A 19,358-nucleotide genomic window follows, 5' to 3' on the forward strand; every position below is an offset into this window, starting at 1 on the left:
CATTAGCTCACTCTCACCCTTAAAAACTATCACTCCTGCTTCAGCAGAGTTGAGTTCAGGCTTAGTTCTGGCCTCCCTCCATATGGCAATAGCCATGAATAAAGTAACACAGTTAGTGAATGTCTAGATTCTAAACCTACCCCTCACTTTACTGACATTCTGATGCTGTGAGTCAGGGCTTTCTGTCTCATTAGAATCCTTCCTAGAATAAACATTGCTGTGCTAAAAGCTCTTTTATACCATTACTTTGCTTATTCCAATCCAGTATACTAGACAGGACAGTTCTCAGTATCTTTACTTTACATTTGAGAACTTAGGGAGGTTAAACACCATGGCTAAATCATACAGCTGGCTAGTGAATGACGAGGGTATAGGCTTTCATGTTTGGGGCCCCAAGTAGGGTTTATATCCTCATTGCACTCTGGAACTGTGAATCTAAGTAGAGCCAGATACCTGGGAAGGGATAACTTGAAATACCCACCCAATCTTCAGATTTTGGCAACTCTGAAAGCTTATACCCTCTCCAAACCAGCTAAGTACCTCTGGTCCCTCTATCCCCATTCCAATGGTCCCTCTCTCCACTCTTCCACCCAGCAGCCTCCAGAGGCCTTCATGTAGTCCGGAAAAGCCATCTCCTAAAGCCTTTTCCACTCACATTACTTTCCTTTGAACCAGCTCCCTGTAATGTCCCTGTCTTTCCCCAGCCCATACTTAGAATTCACTTAGAAACTGCAATTTGTATACGGACACTTGTCACTTTGCCTTGTCGGGCTTCAAGTATGAGCAGCCTGTTTCTTGTGGGTGTCCTACATCCCAGATTGGCTCCTCTCCTTTCACAGGGTTTCCTAGGTGACCCAGGATGGCAGTGAGGGCAATGGGGGTGAGGTGAGAGTAGTTGTGGCAGAGAGAAATCAGAATTGAAAGGGTGTTAGCAATTAATCTCCAAAATATACCAGCAACTCACACAGCCCAATATCAAAAAACAAACAACCCAATCAAAAAAAGGGCAGAAGATCTAAATAGACATTTCTCCGAAGAAGACATATAGATGGCCAATAGGCACATGAAAAGATGCTCATCACTGCTAATTACTAGAGAAATGCAAATCAAAACCACAATGAGGTATCACCTCATATCAGTCAGAATGGCCATCATCAAAAAATCTACAAACAATAAATGCTGCAGAGGGTGTGGAGAAAAGGGAACCCTCCTACACTGTTGGTGGGAATGTGAATTGGTAAAGCCACCATGAAGAACAATATGGAGGTTCCTTAAAAAACTAAAAATAGAGCTATCATATGATCTTGCAGTCCCACTCCTGGGCATATATCTGTAGAAAATCATAATTCGAAAAGACACATGCACCCCAGTGTTCACTGCAGCACTATTTACAATAGCCAGGACATGGAAGCAACCTAAACGTCCATCAACAGAGGGATGGATAAAGAAGATGTGGTATATATATATATTCCATTGTGTGTGTGTGTATACACACACACACACACACACACACACACACAATGGAATATTGCTCAGTCATAAAAAAGAACAAAATAATGCCATTTGCAGCAACAAGGATGGACCTAGATATTGTCATACTGAGTGAAGTAAGTCAGACGGAGAAAGACAAATATCATATGATATTGCTTATATGTAGAATCTAAAAAAATGATACAAATAAACTTATTTACAAAACAGAAATAGAGTCACAGATGTAGAAAACAAACATGCTTACCAGTGGAGGAGAAAGGATGGGGAGGGATAAATTGGGAGATTGGGATTGACATATACACACTACTATATATAAAATAGATAACTAATAAGGACCTACTGTATAGCACAGGGAACTCTAGTCAATACTCTGTAATGGACTATATGGCAAAAGAATCTAAAAAAGAATGGATACGTTTCCCCAGTTTCTGTGGGAGGGTAGGAGCCTAACTTAGGGGTGGGGGGAGGAGGACTAGTTCCAAGTTGCAAAACTACCTCCTGTCAAGAAGATACCAGAAAGTTTACTTTTCCTTTGGGTAAGGACAATTAGCAAACAGAGATGGGCTAAGAAGCCTACCACTACAGCTCTTAGAAACTCTCCAGCCCTTTGTTTCCACCTAGCTAGGCAACCAGACTGACTGACTGGTCTATGCTCTATGACTGGCAATAGTATCAAAATAAAATAGAGTTCTGTTTGCTCATAATATCTGGTATTTTTTTTTCTTTAACACTCATGGTTATCCTTTCTGCCCAATCCCTTTCTCCTGATCTTTGCTATTGTAGACTAAAAAATTATTCACAACCTAAAAGTTGAGAGTTTTTTAAAAAAATAAATTTATTTATTTACTTTTGGCTGCATTGGGTCTTCGTTGCTGCGCCTGGGCTTTTCTCTAGTTGCAGTGAGCGGGGGCTACTCTGTTGCAGTGCGCGGGCTTCTCATTGCGGTGGCTTCTCTTGTTGTGGAGCATGGGCTCTAGGCACGCGGACTTCAGTAGTTGTGGCACACAGCCTCAGTAGTTGTGGCACACGGGCTTAGTTGCTCCGCGGCATGTGCGAATCTTCCGGGACCAGGGCTCGAACCCATGTCTCCTGCATTGGCAGGCGGATTCTTCACCACTGCGCCACCAGGGAAGCCCTGAGAGTTATGTTTTATTGGGCGGGAATTTTTAGGACTTCAAGCCTGGGAGGCAGAATCTCAAGTAACCCTGAGAGTACCGCTCTCAGGAGGTGAGTGGGGGAGCTAGGATACACAGGAGTTTTGTAACAAAGGGCAGGTAGTCGGGAACATCAAGAGAGTACTGTTAAAGAAAACCAGATATGTCAAGTTAAGGAATTTCGCGCTTCTCTACGTATGAGAAGATGCAGGAGTATGGGCTCACTGAAATCATTCCTTTGATATGCACCTCAGCTGGGGCCAGTATCCTGGGTTTTCATATCCTGAGTTTCCTCAGGGCTCACAGACTCACGTTGAAGGTCTGCAGTCACTGATGACTGTGACATCCTTTGTTTACTGGTATGGTAGGCAATATTCTAATTGTCTACCATACACTATCTTGCAGTGTATTAGGCAACCAAGTAATACATTTTACTGTAAGCGCGCATGCATGCGTGTGTGACCGCTCCCACCTTACTAGAATTTTCTTTGAGAAGGAATGTATCTAAAATGCTCTATACCACATATGGCCTGGTAGAGTCCCGTCAGTGTTCAAGCTCTGTTTATTGCCAAAACATTTTCCTTCTGACGCAAACCACAACTGCTTATTCTTTTTTTAAAGTGCCAAGGTTTAAAAACATATTTTTATTTGTATTGTTTTCTGCCAGCAGAAAATACTGTGAATTTTTTGCAATGGCCAAGAGGAGGGACTCTGAATCCCGCTCGTCTCTTTTCCTAAGAAGATCCAAAATTTAGGATACAGGGAGAAAATGGTTTTAGTGGGGAGGCTCCAAGTGTATCTCCTTGGATGAGGCCTCAAGAAGAAAAACAGGACACTGGTATGGTGGAAGACTTCCTGGAATTTAATTAGGAGCACAGGGGGATGAAGAGAGGCTGAGAGGGAATCCTACTGTAGGCTGCACCAAAGTTTCAGGGCCTGAAAGTGGGATTTGTGCTTCCTCATTTAGCTGGAGCCCTTTGAGAGCACTCCAGTAGCAACCCTTGTTCCTCACATTTGATCATCCTTAATTCTTCTAACTGTCCTAGGCAGTGTCAAAGCTTGAGAGAAAATTAAGTATCTGTCCAGGTTACCACTGTCCCTATCATGTCGACCATGTATTCTAATACCCACAGAGCAGAAATACCAAAGAGAAATGAAGTGACTGCCTAAGGTCTGTCTCTGTGCATGCTGTTCATGATAGCATCAGGATGGAGATTCCAAGTCTCTTACTCTGATCTTCTGTCCGGTGTACCATGCTGCTTTTCTCCTACTGAGATCAGGAGTTTGTAGGGCCAGGGAGCAGGAGCTGGATATTGGAGGCCATACAGCCTCCTGCAAGAGGAGGCGGGAGTTAGGCTCTTCTATGAAGCCGCTGCTGTCAGAGCACGTGCTGTGGTGGTGGTGAAAGCCTGCAATGGGAATTTAAAAGAAATACAGCATGCATTTTTTTAAAAATTGAAGTGTAGTTGATTTACAATGTTGTGTTAGTTTCAGGTGTACAGCAAAGTGATTCAGTTATACATACAAATATTCTTTTTCATTATAGGTTATTACAAGATATTGAAAACAATTCCCTGTGCCATACAATAAGACCTTGTTGTTTATCTGTTTTATATATAGTAGTGTGTATCTGTTAATCCCAAACTCCTAATTTATCTCTCCCCCTCTCCCACTATCCCCTTTGGTAACCATAAGTTTGCTTTCTATGTCTGTAAGTTTGTTTCTTTTTTTTTTTTTTTTTTCGGTATGCGGGCCTCTCACTGTTGTGGCCTCTCCCTTTGCGGGGCACAGGCTCTGGACGCGCAGGCCCAGCGGCCATGGCTCACGGGCCCAGCCTCTCCGCGGCGCGTGGGATCCTCCCGGACCGGGGCACGAACCCGCGCCCCCCGCATCGGCAGGCGGACTCCCAACCACTGCGCCACCAGGGAAGCCCGTTTGTTTCTATTTTGTAAATAAGTTCATTTGTATCATTTTTTAGATTCCACATATAAGTGATATCATATGATATTTGTCTTTCTCTCTCTGTCTTACTTCACTTAGTATGATAATCTCTAGGTCCATGCATGTTGCTGCAAATGGCATTATTTCATTCTTTTTTATGGCTGAGTAATATTTCATTGTGCATATATACCATATCTTCTTTATCCATTCATCTGTCTGTGGACATTTAGGTTGCTTTCATGTCTTGGCTATCATAAATAGCGCTTCTATTAACATTGGGGTGCATGTGTCTTTTTGAATTATGGTTTGCTCTGGGTATACGCCCAGTAGTGGGATTGCTGGGTCATATGGTAGTTCTATTTTTAGTTTTTTAAGGAACGTCCATACTGTTCTCCGTAGTGGCTGTATCAAATTACATTCCCACCAACAGTGTAGGAGGGTTCCCTTTTCTCCACACCCTCTCCAGCATTTATGGTTTGTGGGTTTTTTAATGATGGTCATTCTGACTGGTGTGAGGTGATACCTCATTGTAGTTTTGATTTGCATTTCTCTGATAATTAATGATGTTGAGCATCTTTTCATGCACCTGTTGGCCACTTGTATGTCTTCTTTGGAGAAATGTCTATTTAGGTCTTAGGCTCATGTCTTGATTGGATTGTTTGTCACATCATGCATCTTTGAGACAACTTTGTGTACTGGATTGGTAGAAACTTTTATACCCTACCTGGGGAAACGTTTCTCACTACTATAAGTAATATTTAAAGTTATTAGCAGCAGCTGCAATGGCATCAAAGAGTCATGTGACTTAGGCTTTCTGCTCTTCTCACCATGAAATGAGATTCCTGAAAAAGTTTACTCTTAATGTTTAGACTTATAAAAGTATACCTATGCTTTTATTCTTATTCTTTTGTATAGACTGCTGAGCACTGCTGGAGAAAATGACAAAACTATTCCCAATCCATGTTCTGCACCTTGAGCTGAGTCCTAATGCTATTCACCAATTTGACTATTAATACATATTTCTATTAATAAATATTATTCTTGTCCTTTCTCCATAGTGGTGATCTCAAATCTTTATGATCCTCCTCAAATTTCCTGCCTCATGCTTTTAATGATGACCCAACAGGAAAAAGAGAGAAACTAGTAAGCATATATTTCTTGACCTCCTCTCCAGACAACCAATACAACTGTATTCACACCTGTACTTTTTCCTTTCCTCTAAACTCAAAGATCTGTACCTCAGTCCCTGGCTAAACCCTCCAAAAGTGCTTTGGATCTCAACTCATTCCAGCTCTCTGTTGACCTCACATCCTCATTTCTCTTCCCTCCTGAACCATGGCCTCTCCACCCTATTGATTCTTTTCCTTCAGCAAATATACATGCTTAAAACTTCCACATCCTAGAAAACAAAACAAAACAAAACACTCCTTAGAGTCTCTTGACCCCTTTACCTACTTTGTTTGCATAATTTCCTATTCATTTTTCACATTAATATTGTAAAGCCCTGTCACACAAATAAAAATACTGTTATCAAGTTTCCTAATCATTTTCTAGTGGAAAATCCAAAGGTATAGTTGCATTGTCTTTCCTAGCGGATATTTTATGACATATGTTACTGAACACTACACCTTCCTTCTTGAAGCAGTGTTTTGCCTTTTTAAACTTATACTTTAAAATATTTGCCTTCCAACTTGTTGCTTCTACTGTATTTTGTTCTCAATAAAAGGGCATTAATATTCACTTAGTTACCTAAGATGAAACCTGCAAATTTCTCTGTTTTCCTTTATTTTTCTCATCCCTTCCCTCTCCCACAAACACAAATATGGTTGGTCTTAGGTTTAGCCACTGTACATATTAAATATCTCAAAATCTCACTCTTCTTTCTCTCTATTCCCAGCACTCTTGTCTTATTTCTGGTCATTACATTTCTCCTCAGTCTTCTGTGGTAGACTCTGAGATGATTTTCCTTACTCCACTGGCTCCCTATTTAATCCATCTCCCATACCTCTGCTAGAATGATCTTTCTAAAAGATAAATCTAATCATGTCACTTCCTTCATAAATTTTTAAGTAGTTTCCTATCTTCCTAGACTAAATCAAAACACTGAAAATAACACAGAAGACTTTGTTTCATAATCTGATTTCTATTTATCTTTCCTTTTTTTTTTTTTTTTTGCGGTACGCAGGCCTCTCACTGTTGTGGCCTCTCCCGTTGCGGAGCACAGGCTCCAGACATGCAGGCTCAGCGGCCATGGCTCACGGGCCCAGCCGCTCCGCGGCATGTGGCATCTTCCCAGACCGGGGAACAAACCTGTGCCCCCTGCATCGGCAGGCGGACTCTCAACCACAGCGCCACCAGGGAAGCCCTATCTTTCCTATTCTTAATTTTGATCTTCTCCCACATATTCCCTTTCGACCACTAGGCAGAAGGTGTAGCTTCTGAAGATACAGTATTATGACATTCCATTCCTCTTTGACTTTGAACATGTTTTCTCTCTGCCTAGGATATCAATGTCTTGTTTCTTCTACCTCCCCCCATAACTTTCCCCTGTTCAACCTTTACTCATCTGTCCAGATTCACCTGGACATGTCATCCTCTGGGAAGTTCATTTTTCTATGTCCCTATGGCATTTGATGAAATTAAATCAAAGTAATTGTAGGGCTTCCCTGGTGGCGCAGTGGTTGGGGATCCGCCTGCCGATGCAGGGAACACGGGTTCGTGCCCCGGTCCGGGAGGATCCCACGTGCCGCGGAGCGGCTGGGCCCGTGGGCCATGGCCGCTGGGCCTGCGCGTCTGGAGCCTGTGCTCTGCAACGGGAGAGGCCACGGCAGTGAGAGGCCCGCATATCACAAAAAAAAAAAAAAAAAAGTAATTGTAGATTTTCCTATCATGTCTTTCACTAAACTATGAGCTCCAAGTGGTCTGTGAGTGTTCCTGCTTAACCTGCATAACACTCATCTTGCCAGTGAGTTTATAAGAAGGCAGGCAAAATTCAGTGTTGACAAAGGTAGTGAGGTTATTGGTGCTTAGCTCAAAGGGTTAGGGCACAAGTTAATGAAGGTCAGATTCAAGTACAGGTAGTGAGGCTTGCTCTGATCCACAGCTACAGTCTGAGCTCCTGCACACTCTGGGCAGTGTGCACTGATGAAAAGAGCACTGGTTTGGAGTCAGGAGACCCAAGTTCTAGTTCTGATTCTGATATTAACTAACTAATTACATAATCTTGCTAAGTAATTTTCCTGCTCTGAGCCTTATCAAGCATAAAACGGTTTTTGCTCTCTATGTGATTATAAGGTTTATGTGAGACAATATCTCCAAAAAGGTTATATAATCACTAAAAGCCATTCACATGAAGGGCTAGGTGAGGTAGTGTGGATGGAGCCAGGGCCTCTGCTCTGCACATCTCCAGGAGCAATGCCTACACTACAGTCTATATGAATGTTGACACATGAAGCCATGTGGCGTGACTGCCTTGGACACAGCCTTGGTAATCCATTGGAATATTTGAAATGTGTAACTCAGAAAATGAACATTATGTTATGCATATAGAAATTACTCTTCTGCCTTCCACAGTTCCAAAGAAGAATGAGGCAGTACAGATAAAGGGAAAGCAAAGGAAGAGAAATGAAGATGCAAAGAAGTGTAATGGCAAATACAAATTCAAAATAAGAAGTTAAATTTCCTTGTTGAGAAATAGGCTTTGCCTCCACCCCCCTTTTCTTAAAGCATGGTTCTTTTGTGTGTGGGGAGGGGTGATGAGAACTCTTAAGGTTTACTTTCTTAGCAACTTTCAAATTTACAATACAATATTATTGACTACTATATCCAGGCTGTATACTATATCCCAATAGCTTATTTATTTTATAACTGAAAGTTTGTACCTCTTGATCCCGGTAACCCATTTCACTTACCCTCCAACACTTTACCCCTCTGGCAACCCCCATCTGTTCTCTGTATAATGAGTTTTGTTTTGTTTGTTTGTTTTGTTTTTAGATTCCACATAGAAGTGCAATCATATGGTATTTGTCTTCTCACTTTGTCCCAGCTTACCCTTCCTCCTCCCCATGTCCTCAAGTCCATTCTCTAGTAGGTCTGCATCTTTATACTCTTGAGGTTCATGTATGTGGTTGAAAATGGTAAGATTTCTTTTTTTAATGGCTGAGTATTATTCCACTCTATACACATACCACCTCTTCTTTATCCATTTATCCATAGATGGACACACATTGTTTCCATATCTTGGCTATTGTAAATAATGCTGCAATGAACACAAGGGTGCATATATCTTTTCAAATTAGTGTCTTCATTTTATTTGGATAAACACTCAGAAAAGCATTTACTGGTAGTTCTAATTTTAATTTTTTGAGGAACCGCCATACTGTGTTCCATAGCAGCTGCACCAATTTACACTCCCATCAGCAGTTCATGAGGGTTCTCTTTTTTCCACATCCTTGCCAACACTTGATATTTGTTTTCTTTTTTATCATTTTGACAGGTGTGAGGTGAGATCACATTGTGGTTTTGACTTGCATTAGTGATGTTGAGCATCTTTTCATGTTCCTATTGACCTGATCTGTATGTCTTCCTTGGAAAAATGTCTATTCAGATCCTGCCTATTTTTTAAATAGATTGTTTGTTTTTCTTATTAATTGAGTTATATGAGTTCTTACATACTTTGGATATTAACTGCTTATTGGGTATATGATTTGAAAATATCTTCTCCCATTCAGTTGGTTGCCTTTTTATTTTGTTGATGGTTTCCTTCACTGTGCAGAAGCTTTTCAGTTTGATATAGTCCTATGTGTTTACTTTTGCTTTGTTTCCATTGTTTCTGGAGTCAGAGCCAAAAAAAAATATTGCTAAGATCAATGTTAAGGAGCCTACTGCCTATGCTTTTTTTTCCTAGGATTTTTATTATTTCTGGTTTTACATTCAAGTCTTTAATCCATTTTGAGTTAATTTTTATGTATGGTGCAAGATAGTGGTCCAGTTTCATACTTTTGCATGTGGTTGTCTAGTTTTCTCAACATAATTTATTGAAGAGACTCCTTTCTTCACTGTATCTTCTTGCCTCCTTTGTTATAAATTGGTTAACCATATATGGGTGGGTTTATTTCTGGGCTCTCTTATCTGTTGCATCAGTCTATGTGTCTGTTTTTATGCCAATGCCATATTGTTTTTATTACTATAGTTTTGTAGTATAGTTTGAAATCGGGGAGTGTGATGCCTCCAGCTTTGTTTTTCTTTCTCCAGATTGCTTTGGCTGTTCAGGATATTTTGTGATTCCATATAAATTTTATGATTGTGTATTTGATTTATGTGAAAAATACCCTTGCTATTTTGAAAGAGATTGTACTGAATCTGTATATTGCTTTGGGTAGTATGGAAGTTTTAATAATATTGATTCTTCTACTCCATGAGCACAAAATATCTTTCCATTTATTTGTGTCTTCTTCAATTCTTTCATTAATGTCTTATAGTTTTCAGTGTAGAGGTCTTTCACCTCCTAGGTTAAATTTATTGTAGGTATTTTAATTTACTTTACAATGAAATTATAAATGGGACTGTTTTCTTAATTTCTCTTTCTGATAGCTCATTGTTAGTGTTTAAAAATGCAACATATTTTTGTATATCAATTTTGTATCCTGCACCTTTACTGAATTTGTTTATTAGTTCTCACAGTTTTTTGGAGGAGGCTTTAGGGTTTTCCATATATAAAATCATGTCATCTGAAAATAGTGACAATTTTACTTCTATTTTTTTTTTCAGAATAATTTGGCAACTTTAATTCTTAGGAAGATCAAAGTTCCCTCCAAACCTAATTTGATGTTTTATTACTAAAAGCAAAGACCAGTATGGTACAGTATTACTCCGGAGGAATTAAAGGAAGATCCTTAGGGCCGCTTTACCCACATTCATTTTCTGAATGGATACCTCCCCTACCTCAAAATGCTTTAGGGTGGTACTGCTACCTACGTGGTTCCTTATTACATTTGAAAAGTGCCTGAAAGTTTGGGCACCAGAAAGACATCCCAACAACATGTGTCTAAACTGCAACTGCAGGTTAATATGACTAAAGCAGTTACATTGTGAGAAGTGCTGAAGATATGTGATGTCTTTCCCGGCACAGAGGTGGCCTTGGTTCTTCACCAGATGGGGTAACCACCATCTGAGCCACCCATGAAGAAGTTTCCCTTCCGCTGAGTTACAAGGACATTGGCTCCCTGCATGACTGCGAGTTGAGCAGCATTGGGAGGGCATCCAGGAGGAGGAGGAGGAATGTTTCCAGCAGTAGCACCAGCTCCAAATCTGGCACCTGCATCATACCCTCCTTCCACCAGCATTGCTGAACCAGGTGGACAGATGGGACCAACTGGATAATAAGCCATGGGAATTGTGGAACCTAAAGGTCCAACAGCCACAGACTGGGCCATGGGAAGATACAATGAGGTGCCAGGAAATGCAGCTGACATGGTGGGAACTGTGGCATCCCCCGGGTGCACAAAGCTCGGATGATAGAGCTCTGAGTAGGCAGGTGGAGCATCAGTATAGGGTGGAGCCTGAGGAAGATGCAAGGTCTGAGGGTACACAGGATTCCCAGGAGGCTGCACTGGGTAGGTTGGCTGCGTTGGATATCGACCTTTGCTGTTCGTGGTGGCTGTGGGTCCGGTTCAGCTCGGCGTCGCAGACAGTTATTTTTTCTGTCCTTTACTTCTTTCTTTCCAATTTGGATGCCTTTTACTTCTTTTTCTTGACTAATTGCTCTGGCTAGGACTTCCAGTACTATGTTGAATAAAAGTGGTGAGTGTGGTCACCCTTTCCTTGCTCCTCATCTTAAAAGAAAAGCTTTCAGCTTTTCACCATTGAGTATGATGCTGGCTGTGGGCTTGTCATATATGGCCTAATGCTGAGTCATGTTCCCTCTATGCCCACTTTGTTGAGAGTTTTGATATACTTAAGTTGATAACAAGTTAAGTTTGAATGCATTCTAAAACTCTATATTTTAACGCCCCCATCCAAATTTTGTGTTTTTTATTTTTATTTATTTTTTTAATTGAAGTTTAGTGGGTTTGCAATGTTGTACCAATCTCTGCTGTACAGCAAAGTGACTCAGTTTTACACATTATACATTCTTTTAAAATATTCTTTTCTATTATGGTTTGTCCCAGGAGATTGGATATAGTTCCCTCTGCTATATAGTAGGACCTTGTTGTTTCACATTTTGTGTTTTTGATGTCACATTTTACATCTTTTTTTGTGTGTACCTCTTACCTAATTATTTTTGTTCTAGTTATTTTTACTGTTTTTGTATTTTAACCTTCATACTGGATTTATAAGTTATTAATCCACTACCTTTAATATATAATTACCTTTACCAGTGAGATTTTAACTTTCATACGTTCTCTTGTTAGCAATTAGTGCCCCCTTTATTCAGCTTAATGAATGTGCTTTAACATTTACTGCAAGACTGGTTTAGTGGTGATGAACTCCTTTAGCTTTTGTTTGCCTGGAAAGTTCTTTATCTTTTTTTCAATTCTAAATGATTACCTTGCTGGGTAGAGTATTAATTGGTTGGAAGTTTATTTCTTTCAGCACTTTGAATGTATCATGACACTCCCAGCCTGCAGTTTTTGCTGAGAAATTGGCTGATAGTCTTATGGGGGTCAGCTTCTGCATAACAAGTTGTTTTTCTCTTGCTATTTTTAAGATTCTCTCTTTACCTTTAACTTTTGACACTTTAATTATAATCTTGGTGTGGCTCTCTTTGGGTTCATCTTGTGTGGAACACTCTGGGCTTCTTGGATCTAGATGTCTGTTTCCGTCACCAAGTTAGGGACATTTTCAGCAATTATTTCTTCAAATAAGTTTTCTGCCCCCTTCTTTCTCTCTTCTCCTTCTGGTACCCCTACAATTCAAATGTTATTCCTCTTGATGTTGCCTCATAGGTCCTTTAAGCTATCTTCACTTTTTAAATTTCTTTGTTCTTTTTGCTGCTCTGTTGGGTGAGTTCCACTGCCATGTCTTTCAGATCACTGATTCTGCTGCTTCATCTAGTGTGCTGTTGAACACTGCTAGTGTACATTTCAGTTGTTATTGTATTCTTCAAACCTGTGATGTTTGTTTTCTACTTTCTTTTATTATCTATAACTTTGTTTAAAATTCTCACTGTGTTTATCCATTATTCTCCTGTGTTTGGTGAGCACTTTAATGACCATTACTTTGAACGCTTTATCAGGTAAATTACTTGTCTCCATTTCATTGAGGTTTTTTTGTTTATTTTCCCTGAGTTTTTATCTTGTTCTTTCATTTGAAACATGTTCCTTTGACTCCTCATTTTTGCTTGACTCTCTGTGTTGTTTCTATGTGAAATAGCTATGTCTCCCAGTCTTGAAGGAATGGCCTTGTGTAGGAGATGAACCTTATCATTTAACCTTTCCCTAGCTTGTTGTCTCTCAAACATTTGTGTTTGTCTAAGCAGCCTGATTTATTCTGGGTAAGTCCCAGTTGTTGAGAACGTGCCATGACCTGTGAGTGTCCTAGAGGAGGAATCTCAGTTTTGGGCTGATTGAAAGTTAGACCTTCAGGAAGCAGCTTTTAAGATATGTAAATATATACGGTCCTGTGGGACTGAAATTGTAGACTCTGCTGGCATCAAGACCAAGAACCTGGAGGTGTCCCTTTGAGAATGTTGCAAAATTCTGGGCTCCAGTTGAGTGTATAAGCACCTTTCTGGGAGGTACTGGTGAGTTGTAGTGACGTCAAGTGAGAGTACTGGCTAATGTTCCCTGAGAACACTTCTGTAGCATCTAGATGTGTGGTTAACTTGAACCCTAGTTCTCAGGCTGACGCTCCAGGACAAGTAAATAGGCCTTTTGCACGGGAAGACTGGGGGTTGTTTCAGTCTGCTGTCTGTGCAGTGCCCTGAGGGTGGTAGCCTGCCAAGAACTATCTCTCTAATTGTTTCAGACCTGTGGAGCCCAGAAAGACAATCCTATTGGCCATCAGAGCTAGGTTGACTCAAGGAGCATTCCCTGTGTGGGCTGTGCTCACCTGGCCACTTGGGTAGGGCCATGGGGGAGTAGTGCACAGGGGCAGGTCACTCACCTGGCAGGTTAAAACATGTTTCTTTAGGAAACTTGTATATTCTTGGTTACTTTGAAATGTATGTAAATCTTTTTTAAAGGCTAAATAAGCCCCTTGACACCTTTACAAACCAGAAATGTCTCTCTCAAGGATATGGAATCCATTGCTTTGAAATGTATCAAGGATCATACAGCCCCCATCTCCCAGTCTCCAGTCTAACTTAGATGCCTGGCTCCAACTGCAAAACCACAAATTGCCATAAAAACATGAGAGGTATTTATTATTCCTTTGTCTAAAGGCAATTAGCTAATATGGTTGGCCACCTCAGTTACCAGGTGAATCTAGGATGAAATATGTGTGAAAAATGGTGCTGTCAAGTCCTCTTACTTGAGGACTAGTTATTGTTTATTTTGACAACATGCATGTAATAGGTTGTATCTTCTTGGATATATAAGAGGGTAAGATCCCTTTCTGTCTCTGCAATCTCTTTAGCACATCCTTTGACTGTGTTGCACATCATATTCTGGTTTAATGCTTATTTAAAAACAAAACTTTTTTCTTTCTCTTATACCTTTCTGGAGAGGGATTCTGGGGTGGCAGAAGATTTGTTTTTAATTCTGTGTCCCCCAAGGACACAAAACAACCTTGGTAAGAATTGTAAATGAGGCAGAAAAATAATTATCACATTCTCATAGTCCTCTCTCTCTTTCCTCTCCCTTTTCTTGTCTCTCCCTACACTTCCTATCTGATAGTTCCTCTTGAGAATTTATTTTGGTATAAAAATAACTGTGCCCAGGGTCATAACCTATAAAATGGGGAACAATAAAACAACTTATATCACAGGATTAAATGATTTAATTCCCACAAAGTGCTAAGGATAGTGTATGACATATAATAAGCACTATATATATTTGTTATTGTTAATATTACCATGTCAATTTCATCAAGGAGCAAGTCTGTAGCTACCTGGCTCACAGAGTTTCCACCAAGTACAAGCAGACAGTGTGTTGAGTTACTCACCATTTGGGATTATCTCAGACTAGTTTTCTTCTTTATCCTATGCTCGGCACCAGCCTCCCCACCTAATCCTTCCTGACTCTTCTCCCACTGCTGCTAGCAGTGTTGATGATAAAATGAAACCTCTCACCTCTAGATATGATCACTTCACAAACAGGCTATATATTATGCTGTGCTACCTCAGATCTGGTAAAAGAAGAAACAACAACAACAAAATAAAAATATTCTCCTTAGCCCTGCTTCACATAAATGTGGTAAAGGTCAAATGATTTAAATTTCAGCAACAGGGCACCAATAAAAGGGCCATGAAGTTGAAATTCTTGAGCAAGGTGCAAATTATGAGGGATGAGTGTCATTCTTTGCCAGGAACTTGGAGGAAGGTTAAGACTTCTCTGGAAGAGACTAAAAGATGGAGTGGGAGGGATGAAAGGTGGTATCTGGGAACAAGATCCTCTTTTAACAGAAAATGTGCCCTTGTGCTAATTACAGAAAGGTGCTCAGCTTATATAGATAAATTAGGGGGAAAAAAGAAACTCCCTCTTAGAAGAAGAAGACCCTTGAGATTATGGAAGGTAAGCTCAGTAGAGCTGGGTTCCAGCCCCTATTTGCCTCTTCAAGTGAGTGTCTTTGTGAAATATGAGGACCACACAACTAGACAAAACTGCTGGCTGGGTGCTGCTACCACTTTCTATCCATGCTTGCACCTCTCCTATGCTTGATAACAAGGAGTAGATTAACACCTGGGACTAGATACAGAGATCCTGGGAGATAATTACAGATCCTGGAAGGGGCAGTAGATCTGAGGAACTGTCCCACCTAGTTCTGCCTTTGATGGTGGTGAGTGAATTTCCCTACCCATGTTTATTATGCATTCTTTAATCTTGGCAGTACTAAGTAAGCTGTTTTCATAGCTACTTCCCACCTCCACGTGATCTGTTAAAGGATGATAGACGAGTGAATTGAGAGAGATAGCTTATAGCTTTGTGAGAAGATTATTAAAGAAACTCATAGAACATTGCAATGATTTGGGAACCACTGTGACCCCCTGCCTCAGCTGAAGTCTATGTCAGTGAAGAAGAGATCTCTCATTTTTCTAGGGGAATCATAAAAGGAAAATCTATAAAATCACCTCCTCATTTACCTGAGAGGCTAAGTGCATTGAATTTCTAAAGTTACTGTGTTTCCTTGAATCTGATAAACCATTGTTTGTAAGACATAATTAATTTTGTATTCCATTAGGAAGACAAGTATATGTATTATATATACATATACATATACACCCCCCCCACACACACAAGTATATTGGTTGACACTGCCAATTGTTAGACCCATTCTATTTCAGAGATATTCAAGTGCAGAAAAATGTACATCTTAGAATAAGTGAAATACAGCATCTCTAACCACAGTAACTCCTGCTGTACTGAAATCCCATCACCCTAGCAGAAAATGGAGTCTAGTTACATCTAGTTACATCTAGTTACTTATTTGAAATGTTTAACTCCTAGAAACTTCCTCCCTGGCAACTCAATTCCAATCTTTCTGTATACTGACCTTTAGTCAAAGATGGGACGTTTGTGAGAGGAACTGATGTTTTGGGTATTGCATGAATTGTCTAGAAAGGTATAATCATATAGATCCTGCACAGCGCTTTGCTGGACAAATTGGCATTTTCTTGTGCGAGGCTGACATCTGCTGGACAAGTAACACTTGAGCAAAGCTTTGTTTTGCTATTTTAGAATAAATAAAAATTTTTGGCAGGGAAACCTAGCTGTGGTGCATATACTCCACATTTTCTATTTAAATTTGATAAGTTTAGCAGTTAATTTCCTTTTCAAATTTTGTATGCTGTGGCTGAGTTTCAATGAGCCTTAGAATGAGAGCTTACCCTCAGGGCATCTTTAATATGTGAGGATAAAGCCCTTTAATTAAACTAGTCTTTCTTAACCCTCATGGGGTGCCAGAATCACTGTCTGTGATAGACTGTTTATAAAGATGGCCACAGCAACCCTCCCATTCCACATTGCCTTTTCACAGTGTGACTTTGCCACTCCTATTAAAAAAGTAAAGTCTGTTTTCCTTCCTTTTGAATCTAGGTTGGCTTTGTGCTTTGATTTGAGCAATAACATGTGGTAGAGGGGGCATTGTACAACTTAAAACATATCCTTTAAAAGAGCCATTGCAACTTCAGTTTTTGCTGAACATCCACGTAAGAAAGACAGGTTAGACTACTGAAGAATGACTCACCACATGGAGAGATTGCCTGCCTGGCTGACAGTCAGCAGAGAGGTTCAGCACCAAGGCTAGCACCAATAGGGTGAGCCCATTTAGACCTTCTAGTCCAGCCCAGTCAACTAGCCAAAAGCAACTGCATAAGTGAACCCAGATGAACCAAGCAGAGGAATCCCCCCAGTAAACCCAAGAAATAATAAATAAGTTTTCCTTTAAGTTACTACATTTTGGGTGGTTTATTATGCAAAAATAGGTAACTGCTAACACTAGGAAACTTTTAAAGAAGAATAAACAATAATGCCCAAGTCCTAACCTAAGAGATTTGTATTTAGTTCTATTAGGTGGAGTCCAGGAAATAGCAATTTTTTAAAAAGCCTGTAAGACTGGGATTCACTGATCTAAATATTTTGCCCATGATTACCTTTTCTAAAATCATCAGCAGCAGCAACAGCAACATCATAACAGTTATTCCAGCATGGTACATTACCTACACAAGCTCTCTGTTAGGTTTCATAGGAACAAACAAAGTTAAGTGATTTGGGCAAGATTATTGAGCTAGTAGGAGGTAGGTCATTTGACTCCATATCTTAAATTTTTTCAGCTACATATAGTAGATTGCTGTCTTCTGACATTTACCTCTTTTGTGAGTGACTGATGCAGACAAGCTATATATCTGGAGATGAAAGTTATGGGTAAGAGAGAAAGTAGAGTGATTAGGACCCTAAAACCACAGATAATTAGAATGAAAGGTGTTAGAATCATAAAGACCTTTGTGATTCTGGACCAGTGACAATGAAATTTTGGTGTTAAACAAAAAGCTATTGGACTAGGAAGTGCAGTAAATAGTACTAAGACATTCAAAATGGAGGGAACCCTAAGCAAGATGATTCATTTACTTAATTCAAGAAATATTTCAATTCTTCCTATCTTGGAAAAATCATTATCTCTGATGCCATATTCTCTGTGGTCCTAGCAAATAGGCAGTTGAAATACCAGGAGATTAATTTCTGTTTAGTTTAAATAATAAATCTTTAGCCAAAATTTTCAAAAAATAAAGGAAAGCTCTGAAAGAGTTAATACTCAAAATCCATATCTAGAGGAAAGACATTTTAGCTGCAATAACTACCTATGTGAGATTCATTGTCCTTCTTTGAGGAGGGAAGGAGAGCCATGTACATCAGACCCTAGCTGCAGAATGGAACTCAGAGCCTAAATGAACATACATGTGAGATACATTGAGGACTCTTGCCTAAGTCCTATGATTTGGGTTGATTAGAAAGTAGCTAAAAGCAGGTGCTGGGGTATAAATCTCCATGGTTGGTCTTCATCTGGGTGGTCTTCCCCTGTTGCAAACTACAATGCTTCTCAAACTTCAATGTGCAAGTAAATCACCTAAGGATCTTAATAAAATTTGATACATTAGGTCAGGGGTGGGGAAGGGCTGGGATTCCACATTTCTAACAAAATGATGCTAATACTGCTGATCTGCAGACTACATTTTGAATATTAAGGTTATACAGAATTTTCCCCCCGAACAACAGTTCTCAGACTGTGATCACCAGACCAACAGCATTGACTTCACTTGAGAATGTGTTAGAAATGCAAATTCCTAGGCCCTGTCTAGATCTATTCAATCAGAAACTCTGGGAGTTGGGACCCAGCCATCTGTACTATCACAAGCCCTCCAGGTGAGTTTGATGCTAAAGTCTGAGAACCACTGATCTAGAAAAGTATTTATCCAGCCATAATAGAATTACACTAGGAGCTTAAAAAGAAAAAAATCAGTACCTGGGCTTCATGCCATACCAATTAAATCAGAAGGCAGGATGTGGGACACTTCACTGTGAGTATTTTTAAAAATCTTCCCATGTGCTTACAATGTGCAGCGAGGTTTGAGAACCACACACACACACACACACACACACGAGAGAGAGAGAGAGAGAGAGAGAGAGAGAGAGAGAGAAAGAGAGGGAGAGAGGGAGATCCACTTCACTTACTTCCTGAGTCTTTGCCAGCAAACGTCTGGTAGAGGTGGTGGTTTCCGGATCTGCCAGGCCAGTGGCTCTCCTCTTCCTCCTCACTGTTGCTTTGCACCTGTAACCAAGATCCCGGCAGAATTCAGTCAGTGCCAGTGTTGGAGAAAAGTGCAGAATGGCAGATAGCTGTAAGGGAAAGAGGCTGAATGTACTTGAGAGACTTGGCCTCTTCTCTTGTGGTAGGAGCCTGGTAGTGAGGAAGGCAGGAACAGCTCTACATTCAATGAGAGGTGACATACATGCAAATGACACTGCAAATAATAATCATGGCTTCTCTTTGTGGCAAGGATTTGAGGGCTTTTCCTTAAGACTCTAGCACTTGATGGCAGTACTGTCTATAGACCCAGGCAAGAAGAATTCCAAGTTTTAGAGAGCTCATCGGATGAAGAGTTGGTGGACCTAGAGG

General features: G+C 40.2%; 1 protein-coding gene and 1 pseudogene across 1 annotated transcript in view; both read right to left on the bottom strand.

Annotated features, from left to right (window-relative positions):
• Nucleotides 1-3,263: 3,263 nt before the first annotated feature.
• TESPA1 (thymocyte expressed, positive selection associated 1) overlaps nt 3,264-19,358 on the bottom strand; it is a 44,530-nt gene continuing 28,435 nt past the window's right edge. Inside the window, exons 10-11 of the mRNA XM_059081478.2 lie at nt 18,914-19,010; nt 3,264-4,054 (exon numbers count right to left, since the gene is read on the bottom strand). Of these exons, the coding sequence (XP_058937461.1) occupies nt 3,849-4,054; nt 18,914-19,010 (303 nt within the window). The 3' untranslated portion in view covers nt 3,264-3,848. The remainder of the gene's footprint in view (nt 4,055-18,913; nt 19,011-19,358) is intronic.
• Nucleotides 10,566-11,148, bottom strand: LOC131766812 (DAZ-associated protein 2 pseudogene; annotated as a pseudogene).

Source organism: Kogia breviceps, chromosome 12 (genome assembly GCF_026419965.1).
Source record: "Kogia breviceps isolate mKogBre1 chromosome 12, mKogBre1 haplotype 1, whole genome shotgun sequence".
NCBI classification, from domain to species: domain Eukaryota; kingdom Metazoa; phylum Chordata; class Mammalia; order Artiodactyla; family Physeteridae; genus Kogia; species Kogia breviceps.